This window comes from Colius striatus, chromosome 16 (assembly GCF_028858725.1).
Source record: "Colius striatus isolate bColStr4 chromosome 16, bColStr4.1.hap1, whole genome shotgun sequence".
NCBI classification, from domain to species: Eukaryota; Metazoa; Chordata; class Aves; order Coliiformes; family Coliidae; genus Colius; species Colius striatus.
In genome coordinates, this window is record NC_084774.1 from 8,320,408 (window position 1) to 8,344,276 (window position 23,869).

The following is a 23,869-nucleotide window of genomic DNA, read 5'->3' on the forward strand; positions in this document are numbered from 1 at the left end:
GCCAATTTATTCCTCACGCAGAGGGCAGGTTATATTAATTGTCAGGCTTCCCTGCCCCATTTGGTTTGCCCTCCCTTTCTTCTGCTCCCAGTAGCATCCCTGTTTGGAGACACAGACTCAAAGAAAAGCAGGGGACCCATATGTGCAGTCACTCTGTGTGACCCTGCAGGGATGTGGCAGTTAGATGGGATGGGATGTTGTTGGCCTGTGTCAGACCTGGGAGAAGGCTCTCTGTGGATGGGTTACCATGACAGAGTGTTAAAGAACATGTTTGATTTCTGCTCCCCCCATGTGTAGTCTCAGTCAAGAGCACAAAAAAATCCACTTGGTCGTCCCAGGTTACCGGGGAATCCTTCCTGGGCATCGTTCACAAGTCAGAGCTCAGCTTTTGGAAGACTTGGGGTCCACCTAGCGTGGTTATAATGGAAACAAGAAGCCAGAATACAGAGAGGGTTTACCTGAGTGCAGGGAGAGACCTAACAGCTTTCCATCAACATCTCTCCCTTGAGCCCTTCGCCTCACTCCCTGTGTGGGACCTCCCGCCCTCGCAGAGCCGCGTGTGCAGCCCAGAACAAACCCCAGCGCCCGCTTCCCTGGGGCTGGCGGCTGGGTGCTCTGCTGGGTGCCCGTGTTGGGGAGAGGGGTGTTGGAGCCCACCATGCCCGTCACGAGCAGGCACTGTCTGTGTTTGAGGTGTGGCATTCCGGGACGCAGCCTGCTCAGGGCTGGGGGAGAGCAGCCAGCCAGGTGGCGGTGCTGGGGGTAAAGTGGCAGAGAGTCGTTTCCAAGCTCTGGCATCAGGGCTGTGCTGTGCTGAAGCCACTGCAGCACAGCCTGGCTCCAGCCCTGCAGCACCCTTACCTGGCGAGGAGGCTGGGCTTGGCGAGGGGAGGCCGTGCAGCCGTGTTGCCCCCTCGGACGGCTGCTGAGCTGTCAGTGTTTTCCTAGAGGCACATCTCGCTGTTCCTGTGGGAGTCTCCGGCTGTGGCCCACATACTGTGACTTGCCAGGGAGCAGGGAGCTGACACCAGGCTGCCATGCATGCAGGGCTCAGCCTCGCAGCCCAGCCTGACCTTGATTCGCTGTAGCATCGTTTGGAACTTCTTTTACATAATTTTGCTTGCCACTGCCGAGCTGAGCTGCCGCTGCCTCTGCTGCTCTGCGCCTCCTCCTCCCTACTTTCATTTTGACATCACCGTGTCCTCGCTGTAGGTGTGATGATGTAGTCCGGCTACCCTCACACTGCTGGGTCTATTCCCAGGAGGAGAGGGGTCACCTTGCTGTGACGGGTAACCTCATCACTTATTACAGGGCCTTGTTCTCCTCCAGCTCGAAAGATTTGGCTTTGGTGGTGATCTTTATTAGATTAATGCCTTGGCAAGTGGAAATTGCTCTCGGTGATAAGTTACTTTAGGGAAGAACCAGCTCTAAACATGCCCTGAGTTTGTGTTGCAGCTTTATGTTTTCAATATGTGTTAGGTTTCTGGTTTTAGATTGCTTTAAGGACTCTGTGGAATACAAACACTGTTCTAATTACAGATGCAGTTTGCCTTTCACCACCCCAAATGACTGAACACAAGATCTAAATGACACTAAGGAATTGCTGCCCATCTTTGCAGATTTATTTAACCTCCCCCCCACACCTCGCATTTGAACTCTGCCAATTTCAAACCAGTAAGAAACAGTGCAGCATGGCAATAACCCCCAGCTGATAACATCCCTGACACCTGCCCCGTTAGTGACCCCAGCACCACGCTGCTCCCGCAGAGCCCCGCACCGCAGCCGGCCCCAGCTGGGAAGAGCACGGCCCCGGGGGAGCTGCTTTCCAGGCAGGTCATTGGGTGCTCTGCTCACGAGGCCACAGCAGCCTTTCTCACCAAACCCGAGAGAAACGGTGCTGCAATGGCAGCTTAGGCTGCTCCACAGTATTTGTTCTCCTTGGCCCAGCCTGTCACAGTAATCGGGGGGCACAGCCCTTACCTCTGTGTGCCAGCTCCAGCCGCTCACCCTCTTCCCCAGCTCAGCATGCAGCCTGCTGCTGGCGGTGCAAAATGTCCTCTGCCTCCCAGGCATCCGAGCAAGGCTCTGAGCAGACATCTGAGCAAAGCTCTCTGCCAGCCAGGCTTCTCGTCCCTCCCCCTGGCAGGCCCAGGATGGAGGGCAGCCCCATTCAGCCGCCCTCCCGACACTGCACCCAGCCACCTCCCCTGGCCCCGGCCAGCCAGGCACCCCGCAGCACAGCCTGCAGCCCACCTGGGCCCCGTCTGCAGCTGGAGGCAGAGCTGCCATTTCCAGGCTCGCCCCTCCCAGCCCGCTGTGTTTTCATTCCCAGGGCCTGGGAGCTGGGAGAGGAATAAGCCGAGGTCAGAGCAAAGGGCCTGGACCCATCCTGACGCTCAGCTGCGGCTGCTGAAAGAGCAGCTCACTTAAGAGGCGCTGAAAGACACACACCTCAGCTTTGTTTGCACCTAAAACCCGTGCTCCCGGCTCCCCCTCACATGGAGGTGTGTGCTCTGCAAGCCCCACCAAATATTGTGTTCAGTTCTGGGGAGAGAAACAACGCGAGTGCAGCCAGGGCAGGCTGGTGGCCTCAGGCACATCAGCTCCCGGGGAGAGCCGACTCGTGGCTTTGGGAAAATGGCTTGTTTGTGCCTTGGTTTCCCCTGGAGATATGAGCTCTCCGGGGCTGGAGCGAGGCGCAGCTGATGAGCAGCGCCGGGGCTGGTTTTACTGCAGTAAGTAGGGCTGTAGCTGTAAGTGCAGGATGGGGGGTTCCTGTTTGCCTGGTGGTTCATGCAAAACGACACATAGACGCTTGGTGCAGAGAAACACCGCCAGCATTTCAGCAGCCGCCTTTCCCTCATTTTTCAACCAGCAAACGATCAGAAGAATTTCCCAGCAAAATATTTTCAGGAGGAAAAAAGAGCAAAATGTGTGAGAGCATTTCCCATACCCTGCTGATGGGTTCTTTTTATTACGAGCAATACAACTGATATTGTTCTCAGCCTAGCAATTCCCCAGTGCCCGTGTCTAAGGCAAGCACTGTGCCCGTGGCGTGAGGGGCAAGAGGAAGAGGGAAGTTTGAGGAATCTAGCTCTTCTTTCTCCTCTCAGCATTAGCAAAGGGAGCCTGCTGTGGTTTAACATATCCCCCGCAAAAGCTGCTTTCATCCTACACCTAAATACCACGAGGAGTGAACTTCCTAAAGCCCTGGAGAAGTCTAAATATAGAAGCCAATCAAGGGCCGACTTCCCAGAGATGAGAAGTACCAAGAACAGTTTCTTGATCAAAAGTTGTAAGAGTCCATATTGAAATAAAATGCCTGGTTTGGTGCTGAAGCCTGTGCAGGAGCAGGAGATGCAGATGCAGAGGTGGGCTGTGCTCGGCACACTCACTGCTCCGGCTGCTGCCGGACCCCGCAGCACCAGGCACGGGACGCAGCTGGAGAGGCAGGGGGCTGCCTGGGGAAGAGGAGGGCTGTCCAGGGAAGGGGAAGGCTACCTGGTGAGGAGGAGGGCTGCCCAGGGAGGAGCACTTGTGTGTTATCTCTGAAGCACCTGCCAGGGATGTGTGTGACGGCACGGTGGGATTTCATCCCTCGCTGTCTGCCCCAGCTTCTGTCCAGCTGCTTTTTCCTGTGCAGGTCCACTCCCTGTTACAGCTGATAAACCTTTTCAGAGGAAGAAAAATTTCCTTAAAATGAAACATAACTTGTAGGAAATTAGAAAGGCACCTTAAAGAAAAAAGGGGCAGCAGGGTGCTCAGATAAAACGCAGCCCCATGTTTGTTAATCTCAGCATGGGTACGCGAGGGCACCTTTGTGCATGCAGCAGAGGGAACCACTGTGAGGGCGAGGGCTGGATGACTGCCACAGAGAAAGTGCTGCTGGGCACAGGCTGAGGAACCCATGGTCACCTCAGCATGGGACTGGGAACCCTCATCCTGAGCTGGCTGGGGCACAGTGGCCATGCCCTGCTGCCAGCAAGCAGCAGGAGCTCAGGCAGAGCCAACGACACTGCCTCTCTTCTGTGTGCAAGGGAGGTGACCTTGAAGGGCAGCTCGATACAGCTGGCTCCAAACGTCCCTTTTGGGTGTCCCAGGGATGAGAGTGACAGGGCAGCAGGAAATTAGAGTTTAACATGCTGAGAGGCTCTGCACTGGGTGAGGGGGAGAGGCTGTGGTTGAGAGATACAGGGGCAAATGCTTTCATGTGGGAAGCGCGAGAAGAGGCGAGGGCAGAGGGTCTGCTGCCCAGCCAGAGAACAGAGTGCAGCCATTATCAGGCAGGGCTCTGCCGGCAGGAAGCAGCTTTTGACTCACAGGAAGCTGAATTTGGCTGGTATCAGCCCCTCGCGCCAGGGCCAGGGCAGCGCTTTATCTGCCGTTGAACACAGCAGATGGGGAAGCAGTCGGCACTCCCTCCCATCCCGCTCCTGCTCCAGCACCCCCTGCCCTCCAGCACACTCCCCTCTGAAAAGGGATGCTTCCCCAGGGAGCAGCTGCCGGGGCCCCAGGAGAGCTGCTGGCCGGCTGCAGGAGCCAGAGGTTACCCCTGGCAGCCGGTGCCAGGGCAGAGCCAGCACCCTCCAGGCTGTTGAGCCCAGCCTGGGCGAGCTCTGGGTCTGCCAGCAGTGCTGGGAGCACTCAGACTTTCAGAGAGCTGGCTGCCCTGGCTCACAGCTCAAATGAAATCCCCTCAGATTCTCACAGCTCGGGATTCGAGGTGGGGAAGGGCTTGTGGGGATGGGGAGCCCTTGGCACGGCTTTGCCTGCTGCTGCTCGTCCATCCCCTGGCTCTCCGTGGGGCTGCCCGGGGCTGGGAGTCTGGTTTTGAGCGGGGCCGTGGCAGCTCGCGGGGGCTCGGGGTGGAGGTCACGGCTCGGCTGCACCAAGGGGATCGGATGGCAGCTGCTGCCCTCGGATCCACTCCCCGCAGACAAGCCGGTTTGCTCGCCCGAGCTGCAGTGTAGCCGGGAATCCCTCGGTTAGGACAGTTTTCACGCACACATGCTGGGCAGCTCAGGGACGGCTGCGGGGGCCGCTGGAGCGAGCAGAGAGAGCCGGCGGGGCAGAGGAGGCCGGGCACGGCCACGTGTGGATGCCGCGGCCGGGCTCCAAGGGCAGGGCCGGGCCGGTCCGTGTGGGAGCCATGGCGTGGCTGCCGCGGGCAGAGCGGCGGCGAGCGGGCGGCGGGGCCGGGGGGATGCGGGACACTGCGCCCCCGCAGCCCAGCGCCGGGCGCGTCAGGGCCCTGCCCGCGGCTCTGGGGCCCCGGCCGGGGCCGGGCAGGGCCCTGCGGGGGCAGCCGGGCGGGCGTGAGGAGCCGGCGGCGGGCCCGGCCCGGCCCGGCCCGGGGGAGCGGATTAGCGCCGGCAGCGCGCGGCCCCGCCGGTTGCCATGGCTACCCCGCTACCTGCCGGCGGGCCTCAGCCCGGCCCGGGCCCTCCCTCCTTCCCTCCCCGCCGCCGCGGCAGATGTCCCCGCGGCGCTGCCGCCCGCGCCCGGCCCCGGCCCCGCCGCCGCACCGGGCCGCCTCCCCCCCCTCCCGCACACCGGCCCCGGGCGGCCCCAGGGGAGCGGGCGCGGGGCGCTGAGCGCGGCCCCGGCTGCGGGAGGGCGGGCAGGGCCGGCGCGGCTGCGAGAACAAAGATGCCGGGGCTCGGCGGGGCCAGAGCGCTGCCCGTCCCCGCGCCTCGCCCCAGGGCAGCTCGGCCTGAAATGGCCGTCGCCTCCCGCTACCCTGCGCCCGCACGGCTCTGGGTTGCCCTGGGCAGCTGCGGAGCGCAGGAGAGCGGGGGCTCGGGGCTGGGGACGCAGAGGAGGTGCAGGAGGGAGCGAGGCCATGGCGCGGCGAGAGGCTGCAGGCGCTGCGGTGGAGGGCAGGGGGATATGGGGTTACAGGCAGCCGGGAGGTGTGAGGAGGAGGCGAGTGGAGAGGCGTGGGGCTGGGCGAGATGGGGAAGACAAAGGACACTGTGTGTGGGGAAAGGCCTGATGGATAACCTGGAGGAGAGGAGGTGAGAGGACAGAGAGTGCTACGAATGCCTGGCAGGAGGGGAGGAGGCAGGAGAGAGGGGTGAGGTCTGCGGGATGGAAAGGGAGGAGAGACCAGGGACAGACAACGGAACAGCGAAGTGCTGGAAGGTGGCAAAGGGATTTCCTCTCCTCAGCACCTGAAGTGCCACCTGCCTCCAGGTCCTTATGTCAAAGCTGAGTTTTGCCCCTGAAATCTTTTGTGTGTTTCAGGGGCATGTGGCTTCCAAGCAAGCCCCAACACCAAGAGGTGCCAGAAGCATCTCTTATTCCCATCCTTCTTCCCAGCTGAATCTTTATTGCTTTTTAAACCTGAGGGGTTTAAGCTGTTCTGGGATGATACACGCTCTGCCTCATGCCTTGAATAGTTGTGGGCCACACTAGATGTGGGAGGAGGAACCGGAGGGGCCTGGGCCCCTCTGAGAGGTTGTCAGCAGGGCATGTGTCCTCTGAGATCCTAGGCCAACGTTTGGGTATATGGCCAGACAGAAACATCTGCTATCCTGGACACACTGACTTGATACAGCTTCTTACATCCAGTGGCTTTGATACTGCTGGCATCTCACCTGCTTCCCAGAGCTAAAGAATCATCATGGGGGGAGAAGTCACAAGGCTGAGGAAGGGATGGAGAGAGGCGAGGAGTCAGGAGAGAGCTGCTGCAGGGGCTGGGGCATCGAGGAGACAGCTCTGGCATCCAGCAGTGCTGGATGAGCAGAGAGTCTGTAGCAGTGCCCAGACCCTGAGGTTACCTTCACTGCAGTCATCCTGAAAGCGAGGAGGAAAGCCGCCAGCCGTGCAGGGAGGAGGGCGTTAGTCGGTTGGGATGGCTCTGGGAATAATGAGCTGTGTAGGGGTTGGTTACAACCTTAATGTTGAGGGTTCTGCTTGTTGCATCTGACTCTGCGTTTTCCTTTGTCCTGTTTCCATAATTATCCTCATTTCAACCCCGCTCTGAGGATTATTGGTCAGTAGGAAGCCTCCTAATGCCCGCTTCTCCTTGGCAGGGGAATACCCGTGCCCTCGATTCAAGTAAAACTCCCTGAATGGTGACAGAAGAAATTAGATCCGTGTTCCTCAAAGACGCTCCCTGGGGCAAAGTTTCCCGACCCCCACCACGGCAGCGCTGCCACCCTGCCCCTTGTGTTCCTTCCCAACATTCCCTTTGTTGCAGCCACCTTGACACGCGGCTCAGGGCTCCCCAGGGAAGGCAGAGGCGGGTTGTGCTGGGAAATGCTGGTGCTGGGTGAGCAGGCTGCCCTGTCCCACCACGCTCCGTGCCCCTCTTCTGAGCAGGGCTGAGGAGCCAGCTGTAACAGGAGGTGCTTTATATTAAAGGACTCTTTCCCCAGCATGCTGGGTGCGTCTTTAGCAGAAGGTCCCTCTAAAATGATTGATTTTTGAGAGTCCCTCAACTGGTAGCTTAAGAACAGCGTTTATCCGATCTATAGACCGTGTAAGATACACGGAGCCCAACCACCAGTAACAGCAGAAGCCGGGGGCTGGGAGCCTGGGTGTTCCTGTCACACACAGACCTCTGCCCGCACTCACAGGCACCTGAGTGCTGGTGGAGAGGAGATTCTGTGTGTCAGTGAGGTGTGGGGGCTGCTGCTGGCCAGCCTGGGCTGTGCCAGCTGCTCAGCATCCCGTTTTGGAAAGGGCCTCCAAGGGACACGGCGTGCCTGTGCCTGTGGCGTGGGTATTTCTGTACAGCTGGCTCTGCAGCAATGGCCCTTTTCCCAAGGAGCCAGCAAAGGGCCTGCCCGAGCCTGGCCCTCTCTGGGGACCCTCTGCCACTGCAGTAGCCACCAGCCACCTCCCACGGGCACTCCCCGCTCTGGTGCTTTGTGCCAGGGACCGAGGGCTGCCTCCCCTTCCCTCAGCACACCCTGCCAGCCTGAGCTGACACCGTTGGTGCCAGTCAGCTCGGAGGAGCCCTGCTCCCCACACTTCCCACTCCCACCAGTCTGTCACCACTGCCGTGTGGCAGAATTACTGCCTCCTGCTCTCCAGCACATCCTCACACACAAAGAGCTGTGCTGCTGCTGCCAGCGCTCAGCTGCTCTGCGTATGCGAGAGAGGGAGGGTGCCTTGGAAAGGTCAGCGCAGGGAAGGAGGGCGATTCTATCTCCTTCCTTTAGGGGCCGTATCCTGGCATCAGAGAGAAGCCTTGTCCTGCCAGCTGATCCGTGGCTGTGGGGACTGCAGCCTGCGAGCCTGCCCCACATTGCAGGGCTTCCCGGGGTGGTTTAGTACCATGTGAGGGTCCAAATGGCTTCCCCTGCCTGCTCCCTGCCTAGCAAAATACTCCCAAATTATGAACATTGAATTTCTTGATTGGCTGTGACTCCATTCTGGACTGTCCTCGTGGTATTTTTTTTTTGTTCCTGGCCCAATTTCACTGGCAGCTTCAGCAGCACAGCAGCAGCAGCCGCCACTGCCCTGGCTACAGCAGGATCCTCCCTGGAGCACTGTTTAATTTATCCCCCACATCCCCCCGTGCCCAAGGCAGCCCGGGGCTGGAGCACTGCCACTCTGCCCCCTCCAACCACGTTAGCCCCGGGGCCGATCTCGTCACCCCTGTCACCCATCCTGACACTAACTCAACTTGCCTGCACTGTTGTAGGGGGCAGATGGACTGTCGGAGCCCGAGGGCATCTCTCTGAAACGTGTGGCTGTGGTGGAAGATTTCTTTGACATCATATACTCGATGCATGTGGAGAGCTCGTCGGAGCCAGGCAAAGCACCCAAACATGCCGGGCAGAAGAAAACCTACCGAGCGGTGAGACTCCCCCTTCACGTGCCCCAGGCAGCGAGGGGACGGGGCTGCAGCAGCCACGGCCACGGGAGGCTGGGGGGAAGCAGAGCCACTGGCACGAGGCACAGGCAGAGGGGAGCCGTGTTTGCCTGTGCAGGGAGGCGTGAGGCAGGAGCCGTTCAAAGGCAGAGCAGCTGTGCCGGGGAGATGGGAAACGCGGCTGCAGAGGCAGCGCAACGGTGGGGCTGCCTGGGAGGAAAGGCCCAGTGAATCATACAAAGACAACTGTAGGTGTCTGGGGGGAAGAAAGGAGAAAGAGAAATGCTCGGCATTACTGGTGGGTGAGGGGAGGTTTGCCCAGACCCCTGCACACGCTGCTCTGTGCCATCTGCCTCCCTCTCCCTCAGCCAGAGGGAAATGTCCCGCCTGGGTCTTGAAGGGCAGGAGCAGCCAGAAAGGGGGGACTGGGGCAGGGCTGGAGCCCAGCCCTCTTCCCCAGACGAGTGGATGCTCTTGCCAGCCCATGGCTGGGCTTCCTCCCTTACAAAATGGAGGCAGGCACCGAGCTGAGTCTCATCAGGTGCTCCATGGATGCTGAGAACCAGCTCTATCCATCCTGAACCCACTCCAGTTAGGTCGGGAATAATTTAGCTTGAAGTGTGCTTCTCCAGGGAGCTTGGTGTTCCTCCTGACTCTGCACAGCCCACGTGCAAACATTTGGGCTCTCCTTTTACAGGAAAAGCTGAATTTACTGTCCAAAGCCGAGCTGCTCCCTTGAATCCCACAGCCCTAAGGACCAGGTCGCTTAGAGACAGAAGTGGCTGGCTGGCAGCTCCTGTCTCTGGTGTATACATCATCTCAGAGAGGTCTGTGCAGCCTGCCCTGGTCTCTGTGATGATGCCTGAGATTATGCAGGGCTGGGTGTGCTGCCGGAGCTGCCTCAGGGGTGGAGTCTGCCCTGCCTGTCCTGCCGTGGCTGTCTGTCCGTGGCTGTTGGTGCCCTGCAGCCCCTTGTATGCAGGAGGAGCCCCTGGGGAGCAGGGCTGCGGACACGGAGCTGGTGGCATCGCCCTGTGCCCTGCGGGCTCAGCTCCCGGCCCTGCAGCAGAGCACGGGGCTGGGGCAGGCGCTGACCCTCCCTGGGGCAAGTGACCTCGTTATAGCTGGGAAGGGGGTGGGGAGCAGCCCCACCAGCACGGCCACGATTGGAAAACTTTCCGCTCATGTCTGCAGCAGGCCCCTCCGACCCTCCCCTAATTCCTTCAATTCATCTCTCTGGAGGCCTAATCTGTGCCCTGCACAGCCCCGGGGGAGCCGGCTGGATCCGTCTGTTTTCCCAGGCCTGCTCACAGCAGTCACAGAGCTTCACGCTCCTCCCCTCTGTCTCCCTCTTGAGCTGAGATCATCACATTAGCAGCGTGTATCCCCTCCTGACCTGGCAGGACGCTGCTGGCTGGGCTGCCTGGCCCTGCTCGTGCCCTGTCTCCCTGCAGCGCCTTTGCAGCCGGCTCTGGAAGGTGAAATGCTGCGTAGCGTGGCCCCTGCCACGGCTCGGGGTGCACAAAGGACACACTGTGGGGCTGCTGCCTCCAGAGCTTCCCGTGTCCCCTGACGCTTTCCTCCCTCTCCTGTTCCCCACCGTTTGTGATTAGAGGCACTGGAGAGTTTGCCCTTGTCCGTGACCTCCGGAGGGAGGCAATCAGAAAGGGAGTTTGGATGGGAGATAACTCATCAAGGGAGCTGTCTGCTCTGCAGAGCATCAAATCAGCTGAGAAATAACAACTGTACCACTAAAATTAGCTGAACATTTGCAGCAGAGACTATGAGTTTGCTGGAGCAAAAGAGGCAGGGAAACAGGGCTCAGCCCCGCAGGCAGTGACAGGGCAGCTCCCTGCCTGTGCCACGCCACCACCTCAGCCACCAGCAATTTCCAGGCCCCTGATTTCAGCGTTTCTGTGGGAGCTGCTGGTGCTTGTGTGTGGGTTCCTACCACACACACAGAGGCAAAGGCTGAGCTGGGCAGGCGCTCGGTCACAACGGAGCTCCACGGGGCTGCAGCTGAACAGGAGGAGACTCCCATGAGGACCAGGCACTGCATCCTCCATTTGAACGGCTGGGACGAGGTCCCTGCCTGAACTTTCCACCCATCTGGCATCAGCGTGCACGGAAACCTCGGGCTCTGCTGCCGCTCAGTGGAGATGAATGAATGGCTGTGTGTGCTCCCGCCGCAGCGGCGGGTCACGGGGCTGCCTGTGCCGCCAGCCACGAACCCTCTGCCCCACCGCCCTGCTTCTGGGACATCGCTGCCTCCCAAGCTTGGGCAGCACCCTGTCCCTACTGCCCTGCTTCTGGGACATCGCTGCCTCCCAAGCTTGGGCAGCACCCTGTCCCTACTGCCCTGCTTCTGGGACATCGCTGCCTCCCAAGCTTGGGCAGCACACTGTCCCTACTGCCCTGCTTCTGGGACATCGCTGCCTCCCAAGCTTGGGCAGCACCCTGTCCCTACTGCCCTGCTTCTGGGACATCACTGCCTCCCAAGCTTGGGCAGCACCCTGCCCCTACTGCCCTGCTTCTGGGACATCGCTGCCTCCCAAGCTTGGGCAGCACACTGTCCCTACCGCCCTGCTTCTGGGACATCGCTGCCTCCCAAGCTTGGGCAGCACACTGTCCCTACCGCCCTGCTTCTGCGACATCGCTGTCTCCCAAGCTTGGGCAGCACACTGTCCTGGAGGCCAGAAAAAAAAGCCTCTTGGAATGTATCTTTCATTGTTGTAAACAAAATGAGGTGGGACGGTGATGCCCACTGGCCAGAGGAGAGGGTCAGGACGGCCTGGACTGCTGTCCCGGCTCAGCCCCCTCTCCGGCCGTGGCTCCCGGGGTGTCTGGTTGCAGCCCCGCTTCCCGACCTGAGCCCCACTTCTGCTGGGCTCTCAGCCCCCAGGACTGGCACAAACAATTGCATTTCTGTCTGCTTTATGACCCCACTTGTAAGTGCTGTGACCCCTGCTGGGGTCACGGCCCCTGGTTTGGGAACTGCCGTGCTACCACAAGTCACTTAGACCAAACAGGATGGGTGATTAACTGTAGGAATCAACCCCAAAGTAAGAGGTGGGCTTTCCACCTCTTAATGCCTTCCAATTAAGACCAGATGTCTTCCTGGAAGATGTTTCAGGCAAGGCACAGGCTGCTGGGCTGCAGAACCTGGGTGCACTTCCCTGACTGGTGCTACCAGGAAGGTCTGACTCTGTGATTTGATGGTCTCTTATGGCCTTAAAGAAATCTACATTGAAATTGCCCCATTCCTTCTCTAAATGACCTAGTCTTGATCTTTAGAAATGCTGTAACATTGCTGCTGGCAGGGATTAATTGGAAGAATAGGACTCTGCAGTAGCCAGGCACCTTCTGAGGGTGCTCAGGTCTGGGTATAGTGTTTAATGTCAAGCATCCAAGTTTTCAATATTTATCCCGAGCTTTTCCTCATGTTGTAAAATGCAGCCCTGCCACACAGGTGCAGGACACTTCATTCATTGCTGTTTGTAAAAATGTTCCCAATTCCCTTGATGAAATATGTCACAGAAGTGCAAAGTGTTATTAACAGTAATTGATTGTCAGTGTGGGGAAAAGCGACCTGCCCTTACGAAAGATTAATGGATTCTTCAGGTTACTGGTGTGATGGTAATTAACAATGCAAACAGAGCTGAGGAGGCCTCACTCTCATTGGAGTCTCACACATTGGTAGCTTGGCTCTTCCTGGGCTCCAAGGAGGAGTGCAAAGGAGTTTCTGGGAAGGGATGGCTATGCCCAGAGGGCTGGTCCTTTGCATCCTGGTGCCTCATTGACACACCCATTACCCTCCTAAAATGTTGCTCCATCAACAGCTGCTCAGGAGGGAGTGGTACAGGGATCCCAGGACCAGCTGAAGGGCAGGGTGTGTTGCTGTGAGCTCTTGGCCAGGCTGGGTGGGAGAGCACCCGGCTCTCCCTTAGGCACTGTCCCTTGCCCAGGAGGTACAGCCCTCTCCTTGTTCTCCCAGATTGCAGAGACCTACGCTTTCCTCCCGAGAGAAGCCGTGACCAGGTTCCTGATGAGCTGCACCGAGTGCCAGAAGAGGATGCATTTCAACTCCAACGGCCTGGAGCCCAAAGGTAAGGGGAATGTATCCTGCCAGCAGAGCTGACGCAGCGTTTCGCAGCAGCACAGGCTCGCTGGGAGCTGTCAGGATCCTGCCCCAGCCAGGGGATACTGCTTAACCTAATGGTTTTCCTAACCTGTGTGATTTTTCATGCACTTTTATAGCCAAGCTGAAAGAACTGCTTAAATGTGGTTTGTCTGTTTTCAGCTTGGAGAGCAGAAGCCATTGATCTTCCTCTCTGAGCTTCTCTGGTGTGGCTGAACAAAGCGTGGGGCAAAGCCACTGCAGATATGCCTGCAGTCAGCCCAGAGTCCTACAGGGGTGGAAACTTCTATTGCTGACCAAAAAAAATGACCTCAAGTTTTTCATTGAAGCTATTAATTTTGCAATGAAAAGCACTGAATGTGTGTGAATAACCCAAGCTTCTGATAAAGGAGTAATCTGCAGTAATTAACAGATGTGCACATCATTCTCCTGCTTTGATAAGGGAAAGTGTTTTGGTAATCAAAGTTCTGTTATGCCTGTGTACTGGTGGGGCCGTTGTGGCCCTTGGCTCCTTTATACCTTTGAAAACAGAACCAATCTGCAGCTCCCAGGCCTGAAAGATACAAGCAGTGCACAGAGTGGGATCAGGTTTTCTTCCAGTGAACGGTCAAAGTTGATGGCTGCATGTTTTTCTTTCTCAGACTTGTTTCCATTATCAAGTGCAAAGCATCAAACTGACTGAGAGCTTTAGTCCAACAAAAATGCTGCTTTAAAAAACCCCATAAGCAGAGAGTTCCTCTGTTCCAAACCTGTTAAGGTAAACAGGGCTCATTTGGCAGCTCTTATCAAGCAAAGAAGCAGAATTAAAGGAACAAAAGACCCAACAATAGTGCCTAAATACTAAACACCAACTTCCACTGTTTGCTGGTGGCAGCAGAGCTATGGACAGCCCAGAGGTTGGGCCCCAGTGGATTTTTGGGGCCAGCTTTCCAAAGATAGTGACTGAAATGCTCTGTACTTGTGTTTTTTTAGGGACTCTCACAAAAAACCCTATGTGACATTTCTCAGCCTCAGCTCCATCACTGCAGCCCTTCCCACTCTGCTGGCCAGGGGCCCGATCCCTCTTTCCAATTAGGTTGAGAGAAGCTTTGGCCTTTGGCCTTGCTGGGAGCTGCATCCCTGGCTGTGCTGCATCCATCACCGGGACACTCCGAGCCCTGCAGCACAGCCTTGTGCTTGGGGTGGCCAGGAAGGGCCATGGGATGAGTGAGGCCAACACAGATGTTGCCCATTGACCTGACCCAGACCAGGACACCTCACTAAATGCCTGGCCCCAGCTGAGCCCTCAGCCCCACTGCTTGGGATCCTTCTTCTGGAGGCAGGTGATGAAAAGAATCATTGTTCCTTCAGGGGCTCCCTGCTGCCCACCCACCATCCCCTCCCCTGGCTGCTCCAGCAACAGGGCACCCGCCCCAGCCCAGAGGCAGCTCACAGGACAGGAGGTGCTGGGTATCTTCCCCAGATCAGCCCTAGCTGTGTAAGTTTATACAATAGTTATTTTCCTGAAGCTTTCCCCTTTAGCAGCTCTCCTAAAAATAAATGGAGCAGGAAAACAAAGGATCCTGCACGTAAAAGGTTCTGCTTCCTCTCCCAGAGGAATGGAAAGACAGAGGGACAGAAGTGCCTTTCTGCTCTGAATTGTACCTAAATAGTGACTAAGTACCTGTGAAAATGCATGGAGCAGATTAGATAAGGGAACTTTTACTGGGGAAGTGTCTGATTGCACTGATACATATTCAGGAATGTATGGGGAGCAAATCACCTGAAAAAGCATCGGAGTCACAGGAGAATCACCTCAGTGTGGGCACATGCACACACACACACCCCGGGTTAAGCTTTACCTGTAGATGCTTGTCAGCCATTCCCATCTCTGTCCATTAGAGATCTCAGCACCTTTAAATCCTCATCACAGAAATCCCTAATTAAGCAGAAGTGACATGAAGCCCTGCAGGGCACTCCCATAGTTCATACAGCAAATTGTCTTGCTCGTGGGAAAGGTGGAACATCAGTGGACTTCCCTGTGATCTCCTCACCCCACTAGTAAATTGGGACTAGTTCCAGTGGAGTTGGGATCAAAACGCTGGTACTTCCAACTGTTGTGTCTGTTCCATCTGTGTGTCCACCACGTGGGGCATGTGATACAGAGCACTTTGAAAAAGGAGCTGAAGGGTTCCAGCAGCCCCCTCGTGTGACGTAGGACGGGAGGATTGTTCCCGTGGAGTCCCCCAGGCCTTTGAAAACAAAGGTTTTCTTTCTTTTCCAGTTGGCTTAAACAAGGGGGGAAAATGAAAGAGGTTTTGCTTTCTTGGGCTGAAGCTGTTATCTGTGGCAGCTGAAGGGATCCACAGCAAATTTGTGACTGCTAATAGGATTATTAGCCATTTACATCAGGATGGTTTCAGGCAGAATCTAAGCACCAAAGATCATCAGCTTCCTTCTTCCTCCCTGTCTGAGGATGCTGAGCTGCTGCTGTTGAACCTCATTCATCTCTGGAGGGTTGAACTGTTAAGTGGGGAGTGGTCTGAGAGACTTGCCTGGGCCATGCCTGTGGCTCCATCATTGTTACTCTTAGCAAATGCTTTCCTAAACTCTTCTCAAAGGCTGCTGACCCCTGGCAGCCTGGGTGGTGGCAGATGCTGTGTCTGGGAGCTGGTTCCCCTTTCACCACCAAACCAGACTGAGAGGAGCAGCCCTTGCTCTGGGATTTTAGGAGCTTTTCATCACGAAGCAACGTCCTTGCATGGTGCAGTAGTGGGTTACTTTAGGTACTTCATATGTGGAAGCATAGGAGTGGTCTTCATTAATGTGCAGGTTGAAGCCTGACAGAGATCACTGGCATGGGAAGGGAGAATCAGTTTACAGGGTTCCTAAAGGCTTTGTACCCTCATGTGTGAGCAAGCTGATGGCCTGAGTAGCTCTGTCTGCCCTTTCCTGCATCCACAGGCAGGACATTCAGGGATGAATGGGATGGACCTGGAAAAAGAAAAAGCAAGCATTGTATTTCCGTGGATGCAGTTAGTGTTTTGAGACAGAAAACTCACTGAATGCTTAAGGTGGTTACAGACAGGTTTTGGGTGAGGTCATTTCTATTCAGATCTGGCATTTCCAGAGGTGTGAAGCATCTGCAGAGCTGCTGAGTTTTCTTGGCATGTTTTGGTATTCAGCACTTCTGAAAAGCCAGGCCCTTGTGTTTGGGTTGGTGGGTTTTCTAAGGTGCTTTTTCAAGGGGCTGTGTGAGAAGTGCCTGTGAATCCAGACAATGCAAGCCAGCCAGGGAGATTCAGAGATGGGAATGGAAACCTGCCACTGTGGGTTCACCTTCAGCTCCTGGGAATCCTTCTTCCCAGTCCCTTGTCCTGTCAGCTGCTTTTCCAGTGGACACCACATCCCTTCAGAGTGTGTGGGAAGGCTGGATTAATTCTCCACACTTGCATCTGCCTGTACTGAAGGCAAAGAAATCTTCTTTTTAGCCAGAGGCTGTTCCTGTGGCAACTTTCCAATGGGACAAACACATTGCAGGAGCCTGTGAATTCAGCATGAGAACAGATCATTCCACCAGTGTTCCTGTGCTCTGTACAGAGCTCACAAGCTCCACGGTGATGGTGGCAGAACTGGCTAGACTTGGAGAATTCAGGAAAAACAGTGAGGATTTGTTTTGTGGGGGCCCTTCTGGTCTGGAAGGACCAGGCAAATCTGCAGGAGAGGTCTGAATCTCATGTCTAGAGCTCAATATGGTGCAGCCAGAGGAATCAATGGGAACAATTTACATTAAAGATCTTTAAAATTAAGTTTGTGTTTTAATGAGGGTGTTAAAAATAATCTTCATCACCAGATAGAGATGCTTAATAAGTTGCCTTAATGTTAACTCCTACCTGAGGGAATCCCAGCAAAATTGGCAAGCCCTTGCAGTGCTGAAGCAAGCTGCAAACGTGTTCCTGCTCCTCAGCCTCTGCAAGGATCCCCTTTGCATGGAAGTGCTGCTGAGATGGCGGCACGACTCGGTTCCTTCCTCTCCTACATCCCACTTGGACAGCCTGGACAGCTCTGTATTATGTGTTTTCTTTTCCACAGGTGACAGCAATGCCTTTTTTTTCCACTCTGTGTGCAAAACAGCATCTGTTCTGTGATCATGTTCTTGGTGGGGTCATGTTCTGCTGGAACCCTCGGCCCAGGGGGCGCTGGCTTGGGATTCGAAGGGCTGTTAAATGCATGTGCTTAAGGATGATGAGCACACAGGGCAGGTCTGTGCTTCCAGGTCCCTGTATCTAAATGAAGTGTCTCCTCTGTTCCTCAGAGAGTGAACCACCTTCCTCTTTGGTTTCTGGGATCATTGACTACAACATGCCCCTCACCTCGACCTACCTGAAGCAAATGAAGCTGCGGGTGATGAATTCCCAGGAGCAGGTGAGTGGCTGCGGTGCGGGGTGTCTGTGTGGCCACGGGCCTGTGTCTGTGTGGCCATGGGCCTGGGCACCTTGGCTTTGGGAGGATGCTTCTGGAAACAGCCAGTTGGCCCAGGCAGGTCAGGCTCTGCTCAGGTGCAGTGAGTGTTGGTGTGTGGAGGCTGGGAGAGCAGTGTGCCTCTGGTCTGGCTCGGGGAAGGCAAACAGGTCTGCTCCACAGTCGTGTCAGTGCAGAGATGGAGCTGATGCAGTTACTGCTTACAACACTCTGCTTGTTCTTTAGAAGTATGGTTCTTCTAAGAAATTGCCTTAGAAATAAATGTAGCACATAGGACTTGGTTTGTTTACCTCTTCCTAATTGTCTGGGAGCTTTTGCAAGTGAGATGTGAAACCCAGACCTTGCTTCAGGTGTTTGGTGCTCTCTGCAGCTGATGGGCAGCTTGAGGAAGTTCACTCACAGCAACTCTGCTCTTGTGTCCAAGTGGGAGAAGGCTCAGTTGTCTGATGAGAGTGTTAAGCCACTGAATTTTGATTTGGGGTTGGATGGGGCAGACTGCCACAGAATTACACCCAGGCTGTGCAATTTTGTGAAGTTGTGCAGCTGCAGAGTTAGCTGTGGGAACCTCTGTGCACCATGGAAACAGTCTATAAAAAGAAAAGTGTGTTTTACTTGCTCCCCACAATCTGCACTGGAAGGCAGTGCTGGGTTTTCTTTCCAGCACACTGAAACCTGAATCTGATCTCATATGTTACTGCCAGTTGCAAGGAGTGAAGGAGTTTGCATTGTGCAGTGGTGGCAAACACTGCTGACAGCTTCACCTGTGAAACTGTGCCCAACAAGTACTTCTGTCTAGTGGCACCCTAAAGGGACATTGGTTAGAGCATCCATTGCCAGGGTGTGAAATGCCAGATGTGGATTTGCTCTCAGGAGCTGGAGAGACACCAAGCTCCTCTGAGGCTTTGGCAGTGAAACCTTGCTGAGGGACAAGAGCAGAAGCACTTCTGGGTTCTGGAGCTCTCCTTTGTGCATGTTGGATGTCTGAGTGGGTTTAAGGCTGTGTTTGCACCGGGTTATGTTATAGCTTTTGAAATGCCAAATGCACCAAGTTTGGCAGGATTGGGCTGGGACATGGAGTGGGTGGTTGTGCTGCCTGGTGGTGTGTGATGGCTGCTTCAGCACCACTTTGGGATAAAGAGGATCGAAAGCCAACGTGTTCCAACCGCCTTTGGCTTGTGCAGTGTTTGCTGGGTCTGGGTGCAACTCCCAGCAGCGGGGTGCTGATGTTGCAGACCCAACTGTTCTTCATGCCAATGAACACCAACCTGCTCTTCACCAAGGTTTAAGGACTCAGTGGGCCATGAGGACAAATGGTGCTTTTCACCATTCCAGGCAGCTCTTGCAAGTTTGATGTACACAAAAGGACAGTCTGAGGGCTTTGTCTAGTTAACATTTATGCATTTCCTACCTGTTCCTCTTGGCTTCAAAGCTCTGTTCTACAGGATTGTGTTATGAAGCCTCAGTAAGCTCCTGTACCAAATTTCTACAGGTAGAAAACTGTACTTGCAGTTTGGTCTTACTTCCAGAATAGAACCCACCCCAGAAGCTGGCAGGCTTTAGTACTGAACCTCGAGTTTTGAGGCTGCATGCTTAGGAATACTTGTTTTGAGAACTTTGCTTGGTAATTTAGAGGGCTGAGAAGTTTATACCCTGAAGCATGTTTTAGCAGTTTGCACTGGAGAGGTAGAGAGATGGGATGTGCTGCTACCACCAACACCCTTGACGCTCACTAAGGTGGGAATAGACGTGTGTGTCATATGGGAACAGAAAAGGGACCAGCTGAGGCAAGCAGGACTTGGTGGTTTAGATCATAAACCAAATGGCTTGATGTTACTCCCTGCCTCTAAAGTTTCTCTTTCCCTGAGCTCCCATCAGCACGTTGCAGTGCAGCTTTTGGAAAGTTTCAAGCTGTAGCAACCAAGGGGAAAAACTCTTTGGGAGAGGTAAAATTTGCCATTGGTGTGTTCCTGGAACTGATTTCTGAGAGCAAAAGAACAAAGGATTAGTCCTGTGGCTCAGGCTTCTGAAGTGTTAAAGCTTTCCTTGAGATCTAGAAGGAATGCCAGTCTGGAGGGGATTCAGCTGGTTGGGCGCTGGGTGTGGGTGCTCCACGGCTCCCAGGGAAGCCAGTGCCACCCTCCCAGGGCAGCTCTGGCTCTACCTGTGCTGTGAGCACTGAAGGCCACGTGCAGAAAATGTGTGTCATAATATCAATACCAGGCTTTAGTTCCCTTTGCCAAGCATTCCCCTCCTGTTTTTTTCCTTCTTCATACTTTGCATTGGAAACACAACAGTCCCATCCTCTTCTCCTGGAGGATCCTGGCAGTCTTTGTGGAGCACAGGTCATGGGCTGCTGTGGGGAAGCTTTGGGGTTAGGAGTTTGAGCTGCTGGGGTTCCAGGGGTTTACAAACTGCCAGAGTCCTCTGAAGATGAAAATAAAAGAAAAAGGGGAATTCTGACTTTGCTACAAATGCAAACCAGGAAGAAAAGACAACCTGCTTTGACATGTGCACTGTCCAAACACACACTGCCTGGCTTTCATAGACTAACATTTACAGAATGATCCTGGTTCCTCTGCAGCTCAGCTCTGCTGCTGTGCCACCCTTCTGCCCAGCACTCACCAGTGCTTGGGGGGGGGAGCACAGAAAGAAATGAAACAGACTTGGGTTGGACTTTGCTTTTGCCAGAAGCAATTACTGGTGTGCAGCAGCACCGGGAGGAACTTGCTTCACTTGGGGTAACAGTGAATGAATTTATGCCAAAGTGGGCTTTTAACTTCATTATTGAGGAAAAAACGTGTGCATGTAAGTGTAATTTATTAGTGCTCCTGAGCACATCAGTATTAGGGTAATGGTGTCTCCAGAAGAACCTTAGATAAAGCCTTTTATCTCTGCTTAGGGACAAGGAGCAGTGAGAAGAGGAGCTCTTTGCTCACCAGACCAAGAGTTCCCATTGAATGTGTTGCAGTGTATTTCTTGGAGTCAGTACACTTGCTCTGGCGTGGTGAAAACCAGCTGTGACCTGTGTTGCTTAAACTGGGCTCACAAGAAGGAGCTTCTGGGGTGTGAGTCTTCCTTCATTCCCATTTTATACCAGTTCTCACACGGGTGACAAAAATCAGGACCCACTCCACAGAGTGCTGAGGTAACCACACTGCAGGGTCTGTACCCAGGCATTACAGCACCTCTGAACTCCTGACCTTCCCAATGTGGCAGCAAAAGGGAATAAAGAGATTTGCTATTTATCTGTGACGATCCTTCCACCTCATTTTCACGTGCTAAATACTGGCATTTTTAAGTGACTGAGTTACTCAGGTGTATTGCAGCCATCTCCCAGACAATCTTTTCTGTCTTACTCCAACTCAGCCTTGGATTTATTTTCCATGCAAGGCTGTTGGGGCAGAATTTCCACTGGTGGCTGCTGGGATATAGAGATTTTAAAAGCCAAACCCCAGCCCTGCAGTGCCCCAGGCTCACTCGCTGCTCTGGAGATGTTGCTGCTGCCTTGGCAGATGCAGTCCAGGGCCAAGTAACCAGGTTTAAATGATACAGAAACATTTTGAAAGGTTGCTTCAATGACTGCTGACAGAAGGTCATGCAATCAGTGAATGGCAGGATCTGCTCTGGGATGAGGAACAACGGCAGCGTTTTCCTTGTTGCCATGGCTTTGCCAGGCTGGCTTGTGTCTGAGAGGGACAGAGCCTGGTCCTGCACCCGCCAGGGAGTTTCCCTGCAAGCCTGGAGGGTGTGAGGATGCGTGAATGTGGGGTTTAAAAGACGGTTTCAAGCAATGCTTTAACCCCAACAGCAGAGTAATGTAAGGCTGGGAGGGGGCACTCGGGTTTAGCTCCCACAGATGTGCAGGGAGTTGGCTTTATCTAATGCTGGGGAGGATGGAGCCTCCGCTGCGGGATTTGGGAGCTCTCAGAGCCTCGTGACCAGAGGCTGGTTTGCAGCGTTAAGTCCTCCTCCTTCCACTCTCCTCTCTCCCTGGTCCACCCCCTATTGTGCTCGCTCGCTTCAGTGTCTCAGAAGGCTCTGGTATTACCAGAAGAGCTAAGATGCATCTTCCCCTGGCAGCTTGCTCGCTTCCTTCTGCCTCACATCCATCTCCAGGCTAATCCTGGGGGTGCAGAACTGGCACAGGGGAGGCTGCAGAGGCAGGGAGGGGGGAGAGTGGCTGCAGGAGAGGACACACCAGGTTTTCATTTGCAGCCTGTAAGTTCACCAGTGAGAACTGTAGACATCTCATTTCACATAGTCCTGAGACCAGAACCAAATCTGGGAGGGCTGGCAGCTGCTGGGCGAGATCCAGGACCCGGATTTAGCTGTTTGGGTGCTTAGTGAAGGGATCCCAAAGCAATGCTGCATCTGTTCATAGGCAGGGAAGGCAGAAGTATGCAGTCAGTATCTGAAAAGGAAGTGGGATGATGGGTTTGCATCACATGAGGATGATAAGGTACTTTCCAGCCCATTAAAGAGGGTGTTAAACATCTCCATGAATAAATACCTCTAAATCAACCTGATGAGGTAACTCATTCAAGGGGCCTTTCCTTGGCTTGGAAAGATCTTTGTTCCCTGCTCCTCCTGTTTTAAGCCATTTTGGAGCACTAGGGAAGTGCTAAATGCACCCTTACATCCAGAGGAAAAGGGAATATTTGCCATACAGCCAGAGTGAGCACTGTGACCAGAGCTGCTCATGCAATCGATAGGATGCAGGCTTGCTCTAGTGGAGCTGCAGCAGGAGGGGCCTGGCAACCACCAGTTCTGCCCTAAATGAGGGACTTGGCCCTGGCCAGAGCTGAGGAGGCAGCTCTGGCTGTCACAACAGCCTCCTTTACTGGCAAAGATAGTTTAGCAAAACTTTCATCCTTGGCCTTAATGGCTCATGAGATGCAGGAGGTCAGATGATCACAGCACTGAGGCTGGTTTCAGACTCCTGTGAATAGCTTGCTTTCAGCGAGGGTCAACTCGTTTTTGTTGTTGGAATTAACGCTGACGTCCCCAGCTGGTAACAACTGAAGAGCTTTTCTTTCCCTTTGTGTGCATCTCGCAGTACTTTCCCAGCACAGCTGCAGTACAGGTGAGCTTGCTGTTTGTTCAGTGCAACACTCAATGCAAGCAAACAATTTGAGACCCCCAGCTTGGGCTGCCCGGGATAAATCCTGCCGCTGTGGCTTTCATCTTCAAATGAGGTGTGATGCCAAGGCCCAGACTCTGGAGTTTTGGGGAAAATCTGTAAGGAAGGCAGTGGCATTGCCTGATGCCAGTGATGCTTGGCACAATTCACCTACTCCTCGGCTGCTCAGGTGTATTTAGTTGCCCAGTGTGACTGGTCTGGTCTGTTTTCCTCACTGGTGGACCAGTGGAGAGAAGCAGTTCCCTTCCTCACTCTCTGTGACACTGTGGAGCTCAGCTGAGGTCCAGGAGAGCATCTGGGGGATGTTTACAAGTTAATCTCCCTCTCAGTGGAGCTGTGGTTGTTGTGCTGGTGAGGGCTGTGTTGGATCAAGCAGGAGCAGGGCATGGCAGACCTGTGCTGGGCAGTGGGAGCCCGCAGTGGGTGTGCCTGGGAGGAAGGACGGGCCAGTGGCGCTTGGCTGGGGAATGTGGAGTCCCCTGGGCTGGTGACTCCATGGAGCTCAGAGCTGCACAGCTGTGGCTGTGAGGTCCTGCACTGCCTGGCCCATGCAAGGCTTGTGTGGATTCCCTGCTCCTCCTTGATCCAACACACACACCCCCAACCCCTCGGTGCACGTTGTCCACTGATTCAGCCTGAGGAACCTACTAAGACCTGAGAGCTGCTTGAGCCTGATTCTGGGAGCACTGAATGAGTGGGGCCAGAAATCACATTACCTGTCTTTAATTTGTCATTTCTTCCATGTGCCTCCCCTGTGTGGTGAGGAGGGATGCTGTCCAGCCCCTGTGCAGTCACCAGCAGCAGAGCCTCTGTTCCCATCACAACTGGAAACAAAGTTTTGGTTCAGGTCCTGTGAAGTGGGGCCAGGAAATGTTCCTGGGGAGGCTGGAAAGACGCACACTGCACCTTGAAGAAAGCATTTCACATCCATGCAACAGTCTCACGGATCCTGTTAGATTTGCCCCGTGCTGTGGGAGGCTCTGCATGGTGAGGTGCTCTGCACTGGCTCCTGAGCGAGCACAGGTGCTGGGTGTTGTGTATTGACTTTGATCAAGTCACACAAATGGCTGTCTCTTAATTGCCTTCTCCCTTTAAAAAGGGGATGATACCTTAGAGAGACTTCTGAGGTCTTGCTCACTAATAAAGCTCTTCAAGAGCTTGGATGGCAGCTACTTGGAGAGTGGGAGCTGTTATTAATGATTTCCATTGTTACAGAGATGGAGCTGTGTGGTTCAGCTTTCAAACCTCACGTTGGCCACTGGCTTTTGTTTCCACTGCCTGCACCTTGCAGGCTCCTAGGACC

At 54.8% G+C, this 23,869-nt stretch overlaps 1 protein-coding gene across 2 annotated transcripts in view; it reads left to right on the forward strand.

Annotated features, from left to right (window-relative positions):
* The window catches only part of NOL4L (nucleolar protein 4 like), a 60,575-nt gene that overhangs the window by 8,276 nt on the left and 28,430 nt on the right, over positions 1–23,869 (forward strand). For both annotated transcript variants that reach the window (XR_009819834.1, XM_062009003.1), the window contains exons 2-4: positions 8,657–8,812; positions 12,822–12,933; positions 17,260–17,369. Coding sequence is in view for 1 of the 2 variants with exons in the window: in XM_062009003.1 (XP_061864987.1) it covers positions 8,657–8,812; positions 12,822–12,933; positions 17,260–17,369 (378 nt within the window). In the remaining variant the exon portion in view is untranslated. The remainder of the gene's footprint in view (positions 1–8,656; positions 8,813–12,821; positions 12,934–17,259; positions 17,370–23,869) is intronic.